The sequence below is a fragment of the Cajanus cajan genome, chromosome 8 (assembly GCF_000230855.2).
Source record: "Cajanus cajan strain Asha chromosome 8, NIPB_CcT2T_4, whole genome shotgun sequence".
Taxonomy (NCBI): Eukaryota; Viridiplantae; Streptophyta; class Magnoliopsida; order Fabales; family Fabaceae; genus Cajanus; species Cajanus cajan.
Window position 1 is genome coordinate 14,200,710 of NC_138524.1, and position 16,677 is coordinate 14,217,386.

A 16,677-nucleotide genomic window follows, 5' to 3' on the forward strand; every position below is an offset into this window, starting at 1 on the left:
AGAACCAACTCCAAGATAACGTTATTAAAGTTTAAATGTTAGACTCAACAATAAAAAAATGTTTACTTTTAATTTTTATAAAATAATAAAAAAAATGTTAATTACATATGTTAACAAGTAATTATATGTCGACAAATATTCCCCCATACATCTTTTTAATTTAAAGAAAAAGTATAGCTTAAAATTTATTTTAAATCTTATTTATCATTGAATCGGTTTTGCGAATATTTTGTTAGAAGAGACAAGGTTAATTTTAGTAACTTCTACATATCAAAAGAAATCGATTTCTGACCATTAGTTAAAGAACACTATTAGTAAAAAATAAAAAAATAAAACAATCACGTACCAATTAATATATTTATACCAATGTATTGAGTAGGCATTAATCGTTCTCAATGAGAGACTACTATAATGAAACAAATGAAATTAAGAATTTAAATGGAAATCTTTATAGATTTATATGGATACAGTTTGATCTTATTGAACCAACTCGCACTGCACATTGCACATCACTATTCCAACAATTTTATTTTATATGTCGGAGGAGAAGACAAGACCCCACACACATGGATGCTATTAATCAGTATAAAATCCATCCTTGAAGATGCTCCATTGGCAAGCACTTCCTTTATTTAGAATGTGGCAATTTTATATCCCAATACCATCTCCTAATCATGATAATTTGAAGCTTTGTCATATAAAAAAAATGAGTTCCACTTAAGATAAGATCATGGAAGAAGGAACCTAGAAACACATAGGCATAAGCATACCCATAGAGAGATAGAGAGAGAAGCATATACCCTACATGTGGGAATGGTTTGTGGAGAAAGCAAAGAAAGCATAGTGCGTGCAAACAATTCACATGGGGGCATAAAATGATCCTTTACAATAAGCCCTCTTTTTTCCTCTTCACAGCTAAGGTCCCAAATTCCACTAGTCCACACAATTTTCACTTGTCTAAATTACTGCACCTAGATTTTTTTTTTAATTCTTGTTGGCAGCCTACTTGCAATTGCATCTAGATTTTTATTTTTATTTTTTGTTAACAACTTACTTTCAATCCAAAGTTAAAAGACTAATCTTTCAAAATATAATAATCTATTTAAGAATCGATTTATCCTAACAAATATTCTATGGACTTCACATTTTTCAACAATTCTTTTTAATACACAAACTTGGGGATCAAACTTTTGATCACATGCTTACCAAACATATATAGTTATTGAGTAATTATATTACACCATATTGAATTTTTTTTTGTAAAGATTATTATGAAGAGTAAAACTTTCTCTCTAAACAGTTAACTATAACTGAAACTTAAAACAGATTTTGTGAGAATTTTACTTTTTTAAACTAGAAAAGTATATATTTGGTCCTTTTAATTATCAACATGTGGGGCATCTTTGTTAACATATGTGACCTTACTACTTTATAAAAATTAATAATAAATATTTTTTATTAGTGAGTTTAAAGCTTAACCTTAATTTACTAACCTTACCTCTAAGTCGACTTTTACAACTTGAACTCGAAATCTTTGATTAATTAAATTAAACTACAAAAAATTGTCTTGTAATGATATGTACCTTATATTAATATAATACTTATCATTAAAAATTATATTTACTTATAATTATATTTTTATAATTATTAAAAAAATATGATAACATTTTTTTGTATATCATTATATATAATATTTTTTTAATAATAACAAAAAAATATTGATGTAATTAAGTTGATTTATATGTTCTAAGGTGCAAATACCATGTTGGTATGGTAACTATAGATTTTTTTTTTAAATTTTACTAAACAATAAGCCCAACTAATTAAATGATTAATAAGAGTGACCCTCGCACCCCATGCATAACTCCACATCCTTAAATATAATCTGAAGCACGTGGATCCTTGTTCTTATATAAATATCCCAATCCATATGACTCCTTTCACCTATCACTAACCACCGAATTATCCTAGACACATTATTAACTCTAAAATTTCCCACAGAATAATAACGTCGACGTACGCCATTCATTCAAACCAATCACCTAATTCTGCTTTCATCTTTAACCTATTTACCAATATTATTTCCACTTCAATCTCATTTAAATTGGTTAGTTACGTTTGACTCTAATTAACCCCCACCATTATACCACCGTGCCTAATTATTGCAAGAGAAGAAAGTGGACCAAACAGTTTAATTACCTAATAAAACCATGTTAACAGGTAAAAAGGAAATTATTATAAGGTGATAGAGTCAAAATTAGCATAGAGTAGAGGTGGATAATGTTAATAAGAGGATGAGAAAGGTAAAGTGTGAAAATGATGAGACTATTATTATAAGGGCACCCTACTAAAGGGACGGTCACAAGGGCACGTGGTGGCTGATTCCCACTAGTTATTATAATTAAACCACTGGCGACTTTCCAGTAATGCCGTTGAGTTGAGGAGACCCCAACCCCTTTCTCCCCTCCCAGCTGTTCATAGCTGTCCAATCCATGTGACCCCACTGCACAACACACATACATGCAGATACCCCAGAGATTTATTGGGATTTTAAACCCTATAACAAATTATTATTATTGAGAAGAAAGAAAAAAAAAACTTATTGCATGACATCATTTTCTACTTTATCTTCTTCTCCTTGGGACCTTATTTCCTCCCTCTAACAACATTCCCTGTGCTTTCTCAACATATTTATATAAAGCTTGTGCTTGAGCCTAGAGCCTCATTTGGTTTAATATATAATTTGCATGCACTCCTTTAGTTTTTTTTTTTTCTCTTGTTTGTGGAGTATTTGATTTGATTTGATGTGCATATATACACAGACATTACATGTATATATATGCATAGATAATCATTAATAAATATACCAACATTTTTTTTTTCTCGCCAAGCCTTGTGTTTGGTTTGGTTATATATATAGTTCTTTCTCTCTTTCTTTCTCTTTCATTCTCCTCCTTCTTCTTTCTTCTTCTTCCCTTGATTCTCTTGTGAGAGAGGGTTGATTGGTGTGGCTCAAGATGGCTCAATTGCCGCCAAAAATTCCAAACATGGCACCAACTTGGCCAGATTTTTCTTCTCTTCACCAAAAGATGCCATCCCTCAAAACCATGTCATCAAACCAAAACCCTTCGTGGGTGGACGAGTTTCTCGACTTCTCGGCGGCGAGGCGCGGCACTCACCGGCGGTCGGTGAGCGACTCCATCACGTTCTTGGAGGCGCCATTGCTGGACCACCACCCTTGCAAGGATGGTAGTACTGGTGGCGGCGGTGACGACAACGAGTTCGAGAGGTTTGATGATGAACAATTCATGTCCATGTTTAGTGATGAAGCTTCAGGGAACAATAATAGTAATAATAACAATAATAATACTATGGTGGCACACACGTCGTTGTCCTCATCCAACCCTTCTACACCCTCTGATCACAACAGCATCAATGATGAGAAGGAAATTATGAACAAGGAAAAGGAGGAGGAGGAGGAAGAAGAGAAGAAGCAATTGAAGAATGAGTCAGATGAGGATGAAAGCCATTGCAAACAAGAAACCACACAACCTCCCAACAATGATAATGATAGTAATGCAAATGCAACATGTTCCAGTGACAAAATTACTGACCCCAAGAGGGTCAAAAGGTAATTAAATATTCTCGTTTTTAAGTCTTTTTGCTTTTCCTCGTAAACTTGCATTTTGAATATTAATTTGGATAATAACGTTTCCAAAAGCAAATAGATAGTGTGTTTGTTAGAGCATTGAAATTAACAAATAATGCATGTGAGTATATAATATTAATTAGCAGTGTGACTGTTTAGAGTTTATGAACATGTTCTTCATAAGATTGATGTGTTGCAATTATTATTATTTTTCTCTTAATTTCATCTGATTATTGATTCTGGTTTTGCATAAATATCAGAATCTTGGCAAATAGACAATCGGCTCAAAGATCAAGAGTGAGGAAACTACAATACATATCTGAGCTTGAGAGAAGTGTGACTTCATTACAGGTAAACTTATGTGACTCTATTATAGGATTATAATTGGATTGTATTAGTAATTAATTATATAATATGGTTTTTTCTTTCTTTTATTAACCTATTCTGTTGTCCAATGAAGGCTGAAGTTTCAGTACTGTCTCCACGGGTTGCATTTTTGGATCATCAACGTTTGCTTCTAAATGTTGACAACAGTGCTTTGAAGCAAAGAATCGCAGCGCTGGCCCAAGACAAGATCTTCAAAGATGGTACTTACTTTACGTCTTATCTTTTATTAAACTATATCATCTACATAAATTTTTCTTCCTTAAGAAGCTAATCAATTACTTATTTATTGATTTTCTTAATGTTATAAAACTATTGAGTAAGTATCAATTAAGAGCTAGGCATCTTAAAGCTTCAAATTTAGGCTAATTAAGAACCTCTATAGATAATTAAGATGTAAGTTTATGAAAATTATTATTATAATAATAATAATTAGATTTTGGTTATATCTTCTTAAAGTGAAAACGTACTGTTCGGGTTTTATTTTTTCTTTAAGGGAATTGATCAAACTGGTTTTATACAAGTTAATGACTCATTATGATATCTTTTATATCTTTCAGTGTTCAATGGCTGCATCTATGCAAGATAAATAGTTAATTAATAATTTGTAGTTTTGAGTTTGAGGAAAATTATATAAAAAGGTACAATTTAATGCATCCAATCTGTACTTTTTCAACTGCATAACTAGGCTTGGCGCTCCTCGAAGTTGGTCAAGTATTCTGGATCGTAAGATATTAAATATATAAATTGCAGAGTTTGGCTTTTTTTTTGGTGCAAGTTTGCATACTATATATATAATTTGATTACTTTAAAAGGAATAAGAAATAAAAGGCCAATTATTAAGCTGTACTACATACTCATGTGTGAAAAGGGTTTGCATGCGACAAAGCATATTTAGATCTGTGTGCTAATCATGCATGTGCCCTATCATTAAGTAGTTAATTAACAAACAAAGCATCAAATAATGTAATGCAGCACATCAAGAAGCACTGAAGAGGGAGATAGAGAGACTGAGGCAAGTGTATCATCAACAAAACATAAAGAAGATGGCCAGTGCTGCAGATTCACCATCTCAATCACCAAAACCACGATGTGATACTCTCACCGAAAAGGAACAGCTTATCAATGTTTGAACTTCGAAGTTTGGAGACTCACTCACTCACCCTTCATAGACTACTTAATAATATATGATCAAATGTATCAACCACCACCTAGTGTAATAATAAGCAAGTTTAGATATCATCTGCAGTGCTTGTTATGAGCGAGAGTAGTTGTACGAGTGCAGATTAATTTTTGGTTGTCAGATTTGACAGTGTGTCTCAGGACTAAAAGACATGATCTGTGATTATTTCTAATTTTACAAGAGAAATTGCAGAATTTTGGAAGTGATGCATGCATGGGATGAGAAAGAAAAGAAAAGAGAATTGTGGTATTGTTGTGTGAGTGCTTGAAGTTGTTGTTGTTGTAATGTAATGAATGGCATAACGTACTATTGGGTAGAGAGAGGGTGAGAATTTTTATTAGGCAATTCATGACTGAGAAGGGTCACATTGGTGGTAGGCTTTTGCTATCAAACTGAGGCAGTCACGTGATGTGTTTACTTTAAAGGAAGGGGACCACTCAAGTTGCATGATTGGAATGCAGGGAAACACATGTGCACCAAAGAGAGAGGGTGGAAGAAAAAACACACTTGTCTTGTGTCTGCTTTAACTATATGGGAGAGGGAGGTACCTGTCGGAGATTCTTTCACTTCATTTTTATTTATTTATTATTATTATTTGTTGTCATCAAAGATTCTTTTTCAATTTTTGTAATTTGTTTGGGGGGTTTTTCAATCCAAGTTGGAAAACAAAGACTAGTGCGTTTGTGTTGGGATGGATGAAAGGAAAGGAAGGTATGTCATTGTCAGTGAAAGCCTTGGCCACTCTGGGTTTTATTGTACTTTGTTTTACTGCTTTTAAGGGATCGATGTAATTATCTTTATTTGACGTATTAATTTGAGAGGGAAGAAAAAATCAAAGTGTAAATATTCAGTTGACTTGAATCAATTCTCGTTATATATGCATTGCATGGTGAAGTTTAACCTGTTGCATGATTTTTTATGTGTTATGGACTGATCATACAATTTTTCCAATAAACTAATGTAGACAATGGTGTGGTAGTTTATGTTTTATTTGAGGGTAAAAACAAAGCGAAGAAGTATTATATATATGGTTAAGGTCAGGTATCACAATTTTTTGTGTTCGAAATTACTGACAGAAAATATAAGCTGAATACAGATTTCAATAACCAAGAGTAATGGTGGAATTCATGAAATATATTATACAAACTAAAATATAGAATGCCATTTTTATGTTTAATTCTAAGTTGTGTTTGCGGCGAAAACTTTGTCAAGAAGATCTAGCTAGCCTTTTACATCAAATAATCTGTTGTTGAATTTCAAGTTCTATAATAATTTGTGGTTTTAATATGATCCATGTAACCGATAATTTAATAGGAATATGAAAATAAGCAATTTCTATATATAGAAGACATTTGATATCAAAAATTGGTATTTGTTTGATGTGCAATTCAATGGTATAAATCTAGACATAATTTGGACAAAATCCTTTGATGTTGGAAAAGCACGTTTTGACAAAAATGTGAAGAAAAGATTTGACAAGGAGTGTCAGAACAAATAAATTGATAAAGAAAACAAGCCTTTTGACAAAACAAAATATTTGATGAAAATAATCTGACAATAATATAAATTTGCTAGAAAATAAATAGGTAGAAAATATATTGAGAAAATATTTGATAGAAAATTAAAAGTGTCCATATATAAAAATTAATATGGAATTAAGAAGACAAGAAAATAATTTTGACAAAAAAAATAGTGTGAAATGTAAATGTAGATAGGAAAGGAAATGGTCACAAGAGAGTAAAGGTGCACTGAAAGCATAGTGTAGAAAAAAATGCTTTTTGAAATTAAATGGAAAGATGATTAATTAAATCCATAGAAAAGTGCTTGAAATAAAATGAAATTAGAAATTAAAGTATAAGGAAATAATTCATTACCCAAAAAAAATATAATTATGTAATTAAATTATACCAGATGTGTAATGGTGTTAAAAATGTAGAAAAGATAAAGATGCAAAACATGAGAAAAAAAAAAACTTAAAGGCACGTAATCGGGTATTTATTAAAATATTGATATATTTTAAACTTTTGAAGAAAAATTCAAAAAAGGTAAATAAATAAAAATAAAATTTAAATTATATGATCACTGTTAATATAAACTGTAAGTTGGGTTGATTATGTTAAAAACTCATTAATTCGATACCTAATCTAATTATAATTAAGTCAATTAAAATTTGTTTAACACAACTTAACGATCCAACTCAATTCACTATAATGCAATTAGATTGAATGGGTTGACCAAGTTCACATGTGAATTTTGACTTGATAAACCCGTACTAAAATAAAAATCCATTATAAGTCATAATCGACACAATCATGAATTTAGATGTTTGTTTTTATTTTGGGAGCTCTTATTAATTAAGGATAAAAATGATTAAGTTACATTGTTCGACAAAAACTCATGACTCTACGTATATCAGGCTAGTTAGGACAAGAATTTTAGGGAATAAACTAAGATAAGAGTTTTATAAAAATCTATTTCCTAAAAAGAGTAGAGTTTAGGACATTCAAAAAGTCTTTTAGGCATAACCGCTAGCTTATTAAAGTTAGTATAAATAATAATATTTTGTTAGTATAATTAACACACTCAAAATATTATACTAACAAATTATTATTATTTATAATAATTTAAATAAGAACTTATATGATGAGTGTTTAAAATTAATATAAGTTATTATACTTGAATATATATATATATATATATATAGATATATTAATAAAATGATACTGGTGTAACTTTTATTAATTATTACATTATTTAATAAATTTTAAAAATTTTACCATTAGATTTAAAGTTCTTTATTTTAAGATCATATATACAAAATTTTATATTAATCTAAAATAATTTGATATTTCATTTATATAAATCAAAGTTGAAGTAATATACACATTTTAAAATATACAAAAAAAAAAAAAACAATTTAATTACGTCGATTAGATTGACAAAATTCTCATCTATCATAAAGTTATTTATTAATTTAATATAGTTAGTAAAAATTACACGATGTCATTTGATCATTCCCCTTTATATATTACTGCTAAAAATCCAAGTCTCACATCGATTAGAGATAAGACAATTAAAGAGTATATAAGTAAAGAACAATATTCACCTTATAAGCCGATTTTGTAGGATTGAGATAGACTCAAATTCACTATTCTAAGATGTTATCAAAGTTATCTAGATCCACTCTAAATATGTCACCCACCATTAATACATGCACCAAAAAGGGCCATAGGAGTATATTGAAAAAATCTCAAGTCCCACATCGATTAAAAATAAGATAATTAAAGAGTATATAAGTGAAGAATAATCCTTATCTTAAACTCAAATATACTACTCTAAGATATATATATATATATATATATATATATATATATATATATATATATATATAATTTTACAATTTTAAATTTTTTTTATATCTTATTATTTAAGAACTTATAAAATGTTGTTTCATTTTAAAATTAAAAAAAATAAACATAACTAAATAATTTTTAAAATAACATTGAAAAAAATTAAATATATATATAACCATAATTAAAATTTCTTAATCATATTTTTTAAACGTTAAAAATAAATCTATATGTAATATAAAATCGTAATTAAAAAAAAATCAATGTACATATATCAACAACATAAAAACTTCTGCAGAGAAAGAACAAAAATAAAGAGGAATGAAAATCTATGTAGAGGAGGATTAAAAAAAACAAAAAAAAAAATGGTTTTAGATGGAGGAATAAAGAAATAAAAATAAAAGTCACTTAGGTTGACGATAGAATTTAAAATATAGATATTTTTCCATAATTTTCGTATAGCTAAACAATAAGTTATATAAGATAGTTAATTTAAATAAGTTTAAAATATTTTATGAGTTATCAATAAGATATTTTATAAAATTTTCTAAACACAATTACAAATACTTATAATAAAGGCTCGGAATAATTTTTATATGTTATGCTTTGATAGTGATTTTAATTTTCATAATCTATAATTTATACTGTACAGAACTTTTTCTTAGTAACCTATTAGTCGACAAGTCTATCTAGAAACAGATTAAACTAGTATAAGAGCTTTAATATGAAATTGGCATTTAAGTAGACTAACAAGCTTTTAAAAAAAGTAAATCAAGTTTGAGTCATGATAGGTAATAAGTTAAACTTGGACCTTGAATTTTTAAACAGGTTATACCTTTTTAAACAAAGCCATATTTGACCTGGCTTATCTTTACTTAGTTGCTACTCATAGAGGCCTTCTAACATGAAGTATTTGAGGTCATGGGTCATCCATGAGACACTAAAATTATCGGCAATAGCAAGTTTTTTAACTTGTTTAAAATTGCAAAATAGTCCTTATATTATATGTGGAGGCGCGGTGGCGGCAGAGGTGTCGTCTCCTTCCACAGTGGTGGCAGCAGAGGCATGACCTCCTTCGTATGGTAGCAGCGGAGGCGCAGCCTCCTTTGAGCGGTGGCAGCATGGAGGCGTGGGCTCCTTCAAGCAATGACAGCGGAAGCGCGACTTTGTTCGCACGGTAACAATGGAGGTGCGACCTTCTTCGCGCGGTGGCAATGGAGGCGTGGGCTCCTTCAAGCAGTGGCAGCCGAAGTGCGACTTCGTTCGCGCGATGGCGGCGGAGGCGCGGGTTCCTCCTCCTCGGCACCACCGGCCTCATGTCCCTCCTTTGCCGCTACCTCCCCCTCCCCGTCGTCCATGGCGTTCAACTCTTTGAGGGTCTCTCCTTCGCCTTCTCCGCTGTCAACTACATCCGCTACGACCAAAACCTCACCACCTCCAAATTTGACCCTCCCCACCCTTGGCTCGCCCTCGATGGCCTCGCCATCGTGCTCGCCGCTGTCGTTTTCCTCATCCTCACCACCCGCCGGTAACCAAAACAGTTACCCTAAACAGTGACTAATCTACAAAATACAAAATTTTCTTTTCCAAGTTATAGATAAGAAATTTGAACTCTTGATTATTATATTATTAAATTCAACAGTTAAAAATAATACTTCATCCATGTATCACATTTTATACTGCTTCATGTTAGAATTTTTCACTACTCACATGCCCATTTTTTCCCTTCACTCCACTAGCCTTTTTTTTCAATTATTTTACAAAAATATCCTTTAATTTACAAAAATTAATTTTTGTAATATAATTATACACCAATACATTATGAAAACTAATTTTTTAATATAAAAAATCTTGGGAGAACTAATTTCTCTAAGATCAACAATGGCTCTAAAACTGAGGTCCATCTACAATATTGTTAAAAATTTTCCTAATTATATTTATATTTTCTTTCGAAACATGGTCTTTTACATGAATATGTTGTGATTAGTTGTGTGGTTCAAAGCAATGGACATGCATTCAAAACTAAAGCAAGTAATAGTAGTTTCTTCACCAATATGGCATAGTATAGTTAGTAGATAATTATGTTCCTTAAGATACTTGGACAACCAAAAAATAGAGTAGTTTCGGGTCTTTTTTTTTCAAGAAAGTTGACATGAATTTGATTAGAAACGTGAATGTTATCCAAACACATGTATAATGGTATGCCTAAAATGTATTCTATAACAGAAAACAATGAAGGCCATTAGAATAACATAGTTTTTATGCTTGGTGCTGATATTTTTGGCTTTTTTTGCCAAAATTGAGGATTGTTCAACTAACTAAAGGCTATTGAGCTGGGTGTCCAGATTTTAGTTGATACAGATTTTGCTGACGTGCTTGTTGAATCTGATTCCAAGTATGCGATCAATCTCCTCCATAATGGTCATTACTAGCATCACCAACATGCTCGAATTGTCAAGTCCATTCATTGATTGGAGGGGCAGCAACGTTGAAATCTTGTGTTCTAAGAAAGACGATTGTTATGCAAACCATGATTTAGACTTACCCCTGGGTTTTTAATCCCAGTTCTTCCCTAGGGGCTTAGCCCCCATCTTACCGCAAAAAATAACAGTCTTTATGCTTTGGGCAAAGCTCTGTCGTTTAGACACATCCTTGCTCCTTCATGATGAGTCCACAACATTCGGCTTTTCGGTTGTTAGGTTCACAATGAATGTTGGGCTCATAAGCATCGTTGCGTAGTAAAACACTTGACAACAGTTTAATTTCATAGTAACGAAACTTCTTGCTACGATTCAACTTTGGATTGGTTAGCAGAAAATGGACAATAGTGAAATTTTGATTAACTTGTTTAATTGATTTAAGGAGTAATTACATTTGTGTTGTCTTGAAAAACACTTTCAGGTAAGATCAATTTGAGGCAAAAGTTCAATTTTATTTCAGATTCGTTGACTCGTTTTTCGACTTGAGTTTGTGATCGTCTGGACAATTTTATTCTAATAGCAGATTTACCAGTTTCATAAAAAGCTTAACAATACTTGTCTCCTTTCACACACATCATTGACAACAGTTAGTATAACTAGTGAGTAGTGACGAGTTTTCTGTTATAACACTATGGCCTTCATTGTTTTCTGCTCAAAACTTGCTAATTTAATTCCTTAAATTTTATTACCAATCATGGTGAGATAATGAAAGATAATGACCAAAAACGAATATCTTCGGTTATCATTTTATGGTTTATTTGTTTCTCATTCACCATAAAATCACTTCTTAAATAGAGTCAAGATTAAAACTAATTAAACTAATATTTACCATTCAATTTCAAGTATGATTGATTATATGGTCAAGGTTATGATTGATCCTGCCAGTTAAGACGAGGGACGTACGAGTTTTCTACTCAGTGTATGGTTGGGCTCTAAGCCAAATTCTGACTTTATATTTTGGATTGAAATATACATGAAAATTGTTATATATTCAGCCTACTTTTGATATCCAACTGGATAAAATCCGAGAAGTGATTATTACAAAAGATTCCACTGGCAGTAGTTTATTTTTCATTATAAACTTCCACTCCAATCTGTAAGCAGCATGTCAAATGCAATATGAATCTTACATACATCTAATTTCCAAAATATATGCCACATCCCTCCAGTAGCACTCAATACCCTGATTCTAGCTTTCTAAACATATCATGACATGCCACTAACTGGATTATCTCTTCCCTACCTAAAAACTGAATTAAGTACAACTTGGATGATATACTCCATTAACCACTGATAGTAAAACAACGGGTTTTGGAGATACTGATCAATATAAACACAGGGACCTAACATTATCACTATAGTGGATGATAAAATAGTACTGATTCAAGGTGAAAAATTTACATAATTTGGCCCTGAAGAAAATAGCACTGGTTAAATATGAAGTGAATATAATGGATCTAGTTTGACGTTAACACCTGAATTTGAAAAGTGAGTCATGATTGTGGATCAGGTTTCTCTTATATACTCAAAGAAGAAAAAGAATAGTTGATGAGTAAGGTCATAATCCTAGAAAGGGGCAGTTTTATAACAAACAAACATGTCTAACAGTTTTTCTATAGATTCTTAAAGGTTCAAACTCAATAAAGAAAAAACTGGTGGAAATTGGTCAGTAACTAAAATGTTTTAGTCGTACAAATTATGCTGATATTTGTTTTAGAAAATGAAGTGGCACCACCCACCCAAAAAATAAATAAACATAACAGCATGCAGTCTGAAACTCTACCAAAGGATATACATACAAGTAATGGCAATGTACAGACGAAGTTCACCAAATTCAATTATCCAGTAAATCAATAATTAATCAGGCAAAATATCACAAATAAATACTTCATGTTAGTACTTCTATACTTCTATTCCTATCAGAACACATTTTTCAAGAACAGATATAACTTCATCAGAAAAAGAGCAAATATCAACTGGAACTGAGCATCAAATAACTGAATTAAGATTAGACGCAAAAATTAATTAAGAAAATCGCAGGGATGCAAAACATAGAAAATAAGTTGCCATAAATGGAGACTTAGTCTCTCAGACAATTCAAGCTAAGAATTAACCTAGTTTAATGTCTCAGTTTCAAAATAAAGCTCTGTACATTATAAACATAAACAACCTGCAGCCTTGAACTTGGTGTGAACTGATTTTTAATAAAAGTGCTAACGAAAAAGCTAAACCTTACTAAGCAGTTTCTCCTTCGGTTGTTTCAGTTGTTGGAGCACATTCAATCGGCTCACATGGCTCACATTCAGTCAGTTCAGACGCCTTCCGTTTAGCATTCACTTCATTCAAATTTTTTACTTGGTCCTCCACAACCAGCAACCTCTTACTTAGGGATTCAACACTACTCATATGGCCTTCAAATTTACCAAACCAAGTGGATTCAAAATCTGTACACTTCTTCTCAAAATCCCTCATGAAATCTCTCAACTTTGCCCTTTCTTCTGCTTCCTTCCTCAGACGTTCCTTTTCCACCTCCATCACAGTCAAAACGAGGCCCCCAGACCCAGGAACATCCTTGTAAAGTGGTTCATCACCTTGAGGACAACGTGCTCTGTATTCAGCAAAAGCCTTCCGGGTTTCTTTCAAGGCTTTTCTGTAGCCCTCGACAAGGCTTTGCATCATATAAAGCTCCTTTTCAAACCTATATACCTCCATCTGCCTTTTCTGAATCTCTTCTAACTTTGCTTTATGCAAATGCTCAATCATGGTGTCTCGCTTCTGTAGCTCATTAATTAAGAGTTGCTGATTCATCGTAGATTCTTCGCATGCCTGATCTTTTGTCATATACATCATTCTAGCTTTCCCCATTAAATGTTCCATCTGTACCATGCACGATTCAAAGTCCATTTGCTTAGAATTCCATGGGCTATCACTTCTCATCCGCTTGTTACTTCCATTTAGAGAATGATGAGAGATATGATTATCCAGGCCCATGTTGTCTCTCTTGTGACCATTACCAAAGAGCGATGAACCAGAAATCATCTGAGGGTCATCCCTTGCCGAGAGAAATTCTCCTACCGGATTGTCACGAAGATCAATTCCAGAACCAAAAGGCATCTGTTCAGCTTCCATAATGAGACTCCCATTCCCAGAAGTCATCCCCTCAAAAGGAATACACTTAGCCGAGAGATCAAACCCGCCCTCATGTTCATGATCATCTTCATCACCGTCCTCCCCCTCCTCCTCTTCCTCCTCCTCCTCCTCTTGTTCCTGCCCATCTTCTCCATCATCCTCTTTCACCTGTTCACATTCCACACCCTTAACATCACTGCCGTGACAAGGCCGCAAATACGACTCCCCCCCACAATTCTTCGGATCCAAAAGCCACATCCCAGGCTCCTCCTCCTTAGCCGGTTCAAAAGCCACATCCATCATCTGTTCCTCTCCACCCTGCTCCTTCTCCACTTCAACCCTCTCAACAGCATTATCCTGCCCCAAACTCAACTCAATATTATGCTCCTCCAACTCGCGAACCTCCCCTTCTTCAGCCTCACCCATCTTCACATCCCCACTCCCATCCACCTCCTCTTCCTCATCCTCCTCCTCTCCCTCCTCCTTCACCTCATTCTCCTCCTCCACCACCTCAACCTCCGCCTCCAACAACTCCTCATGTTGCACCTTAATCAAATGCTGCAAATGCGGCGCATAGTAACAACTCACCAACTGCGGCGCCTTCAGCTCCTTCTCCACCATGTTCCATATCAACCCCGCCCAATCCACCTTCTCGAAATTCCCCTCCTTGATCAAACTCAAACACCCCAGAACATCATCAGTCACCATATAAGCATCATCATGCAACAGCATCCAATTGTACACCAATTCCTCTATAAAACCAACAGCCTCCCCCAAATCAAAAGCCTCCGCCGCCTCCGCGGCGGAGACAGCGGCGCCAGCGCTGGTCTTCTTCGGCAGCCTCAAGGCGCGGCCGAGATCGGCGCGGTTGACGTTGATCCTAACCCCGTTGACGTAGCTGCAGCGCGAGTTTGGGACGTAGCTCGCAATGAGCTGCGCAATGAGATCGCAACGCAGCGCGGAATCGAACTCGATGTGGACGAAATCCCAAAGCCCCAATCGCTGCAAGAGGCTCTGGTGTTTCCCGAAATCGAGAGCTTTGGAAGGTATAAAAGGAATGGGTTTTAGGGTTTCAGCGATAACCTGAAGCTTCTCACGGAACTTTCTCTCCTGCGCGGTTCGCCTGTGGCCGGGCCTCTTCCGCTTCGGCGCGCGCTTAGCGGCACCGCCGCCGACGACGGCGGCTGGAGAGGCGGGAGCGTCAGGCTCCGGGTCGTCGGCGGTGAGGGTGGGGATGGGGTCTTCGATGAAGGTGTCTCGGTCTCGGTTGGGGGAAGGAGGAGGTTGATCGGTGAGGGAAGGGATTGGATCGGAGAGGGTTAGGGTTTGGGGATCGGGGTGCGGCGATTGTGGCGGTGGCGGTGGACATTGTTCGGTGGTGTTAGGGTTTAGGGTTTCGTCGGAGATTTCAGGGGTTGGGGAGGACATGGCGAGAGGAAAAAGAGAGAAAAGTGAAACGTTTTTGAAGAGTGATGTGAAAAAATATGAAGGGTTGATTTTGATATTTGTTTGCGAGAGGGAGAGTGGAATGGATTATGTATATAGTCACTTTTACCCTCCATCATTGGACACAAAAGTATAATCCATGAACGACTCACTACTGAGCTCTCTTCTTACCTCATTTAAATTTTAGTGTCTTGATGAATGGTTTAATTTTTACTCCAATCTACATATTTATTATTAAATAAGATTTTAGTCTCTCAATTATTTAAGATTTTAATTTTTAATCCATCGTGATTTTTTTTTTGTTAATTTTTAATTTTTTATTATTTTTTTATAATTATAATATTGATATGAAATATTTATCGTTGAAAATAATGATTAATTTCTAATAAAGATCGTGAATTCATACGATGTGGATATTTTCCTTCCAACATAATTTATTTAATACTCAAGATCAAGATTTAAATTCTAAATATCTTGGTCAAAGAATACAAGACATTATCACTTATATTAACCAATGTTGATTTTTAATTTTTTATCATTATTTTATTAATTATTATTTAAAAAATTTATTAATGGTGTGTGCTAGTAAGTGATGATTAGCTAAACTATTAATATTTATGTAGTTAATAGTTAGATGTTAAATTATATGACACATGTAATAATAAAAATATTATTATTTAGGTAAAAATTTGTGTAATGCATTTTAAGTAGAGATAGACAAAAAGTGAAAAGAAAAATCAAGCCCTAACTTTGTCGGTGAACACGTGATGGCTCCATCTTCCTCATCTTCGTCATTGAACAAAGGTTGACTCAAGTATAAAAACTATGAGAAGATATGTCTCGATCTCAACCATTTGTGCCAACAAACAATAACTCATCATTTGAGTCAACATTAGGTAGGGATATTTTGTGAGTGTGGAGCAAGAGTGATTATGTTGACCTCAACAACTGTCAGCAATCTAGGTAAAAGATTTCAGAGATGTCCAAATTGGAGGGTAAAGTCCCAAATTTTCTTGTTGGTAAACCTAATGCCAAATTAAAGATAGATATCATGTA

The 16,677-nt window shown here is 33.6% G+C and overlaps 2 protein-coding genes across 2 annotated transcripts; one reads left to right on the forward strand and one right to left on the reverse strand.

The window, feature by feature from the left end:
* Positions 1-2,476: 2,476 nt before the first annotated feature.
* On the forward strand, positions 2,477-6,098 carry LOC109798744 (basic leucine zipper 34). Its single transcript, XM_020359127.3, has 4 exons — positions 2,477-3,631; positions 3,910-4,000; positions 4,110-4,236; positions 5,009-6,098. The coding sequence occupies exons 1-4, from the start codon at positions 3,018-3,020 to the stop codon at positions 5,164-5,166; spliced, it is 990 nt and encodes a 329-aa protein (XP_020214716.1). The 5' UTR covers positions 2,477-3,017; the 3' UTR covers positions 5,167-6,098.
* A 6,991-nt stretch (positions 6,099-13,089) lies between these two features.
* On the reverse strand, positions 13,090-15,686 carry LOC109799248 (uncharacterized). The gene has a single exon (XM_083061923.1). It carries the CDS (start codon positions 15,601-15,603, stop codon positions 13,282-13,284), a length of 2,322 nt encoding a protein of 773 aa, XP_082918049.1. The 5' UTR covers positions 15,604-15,686; the 3' UTR covers positions 13,090-13,281.
* Positions 15,687-16,677: the final 991 nt, after the last annotated feature.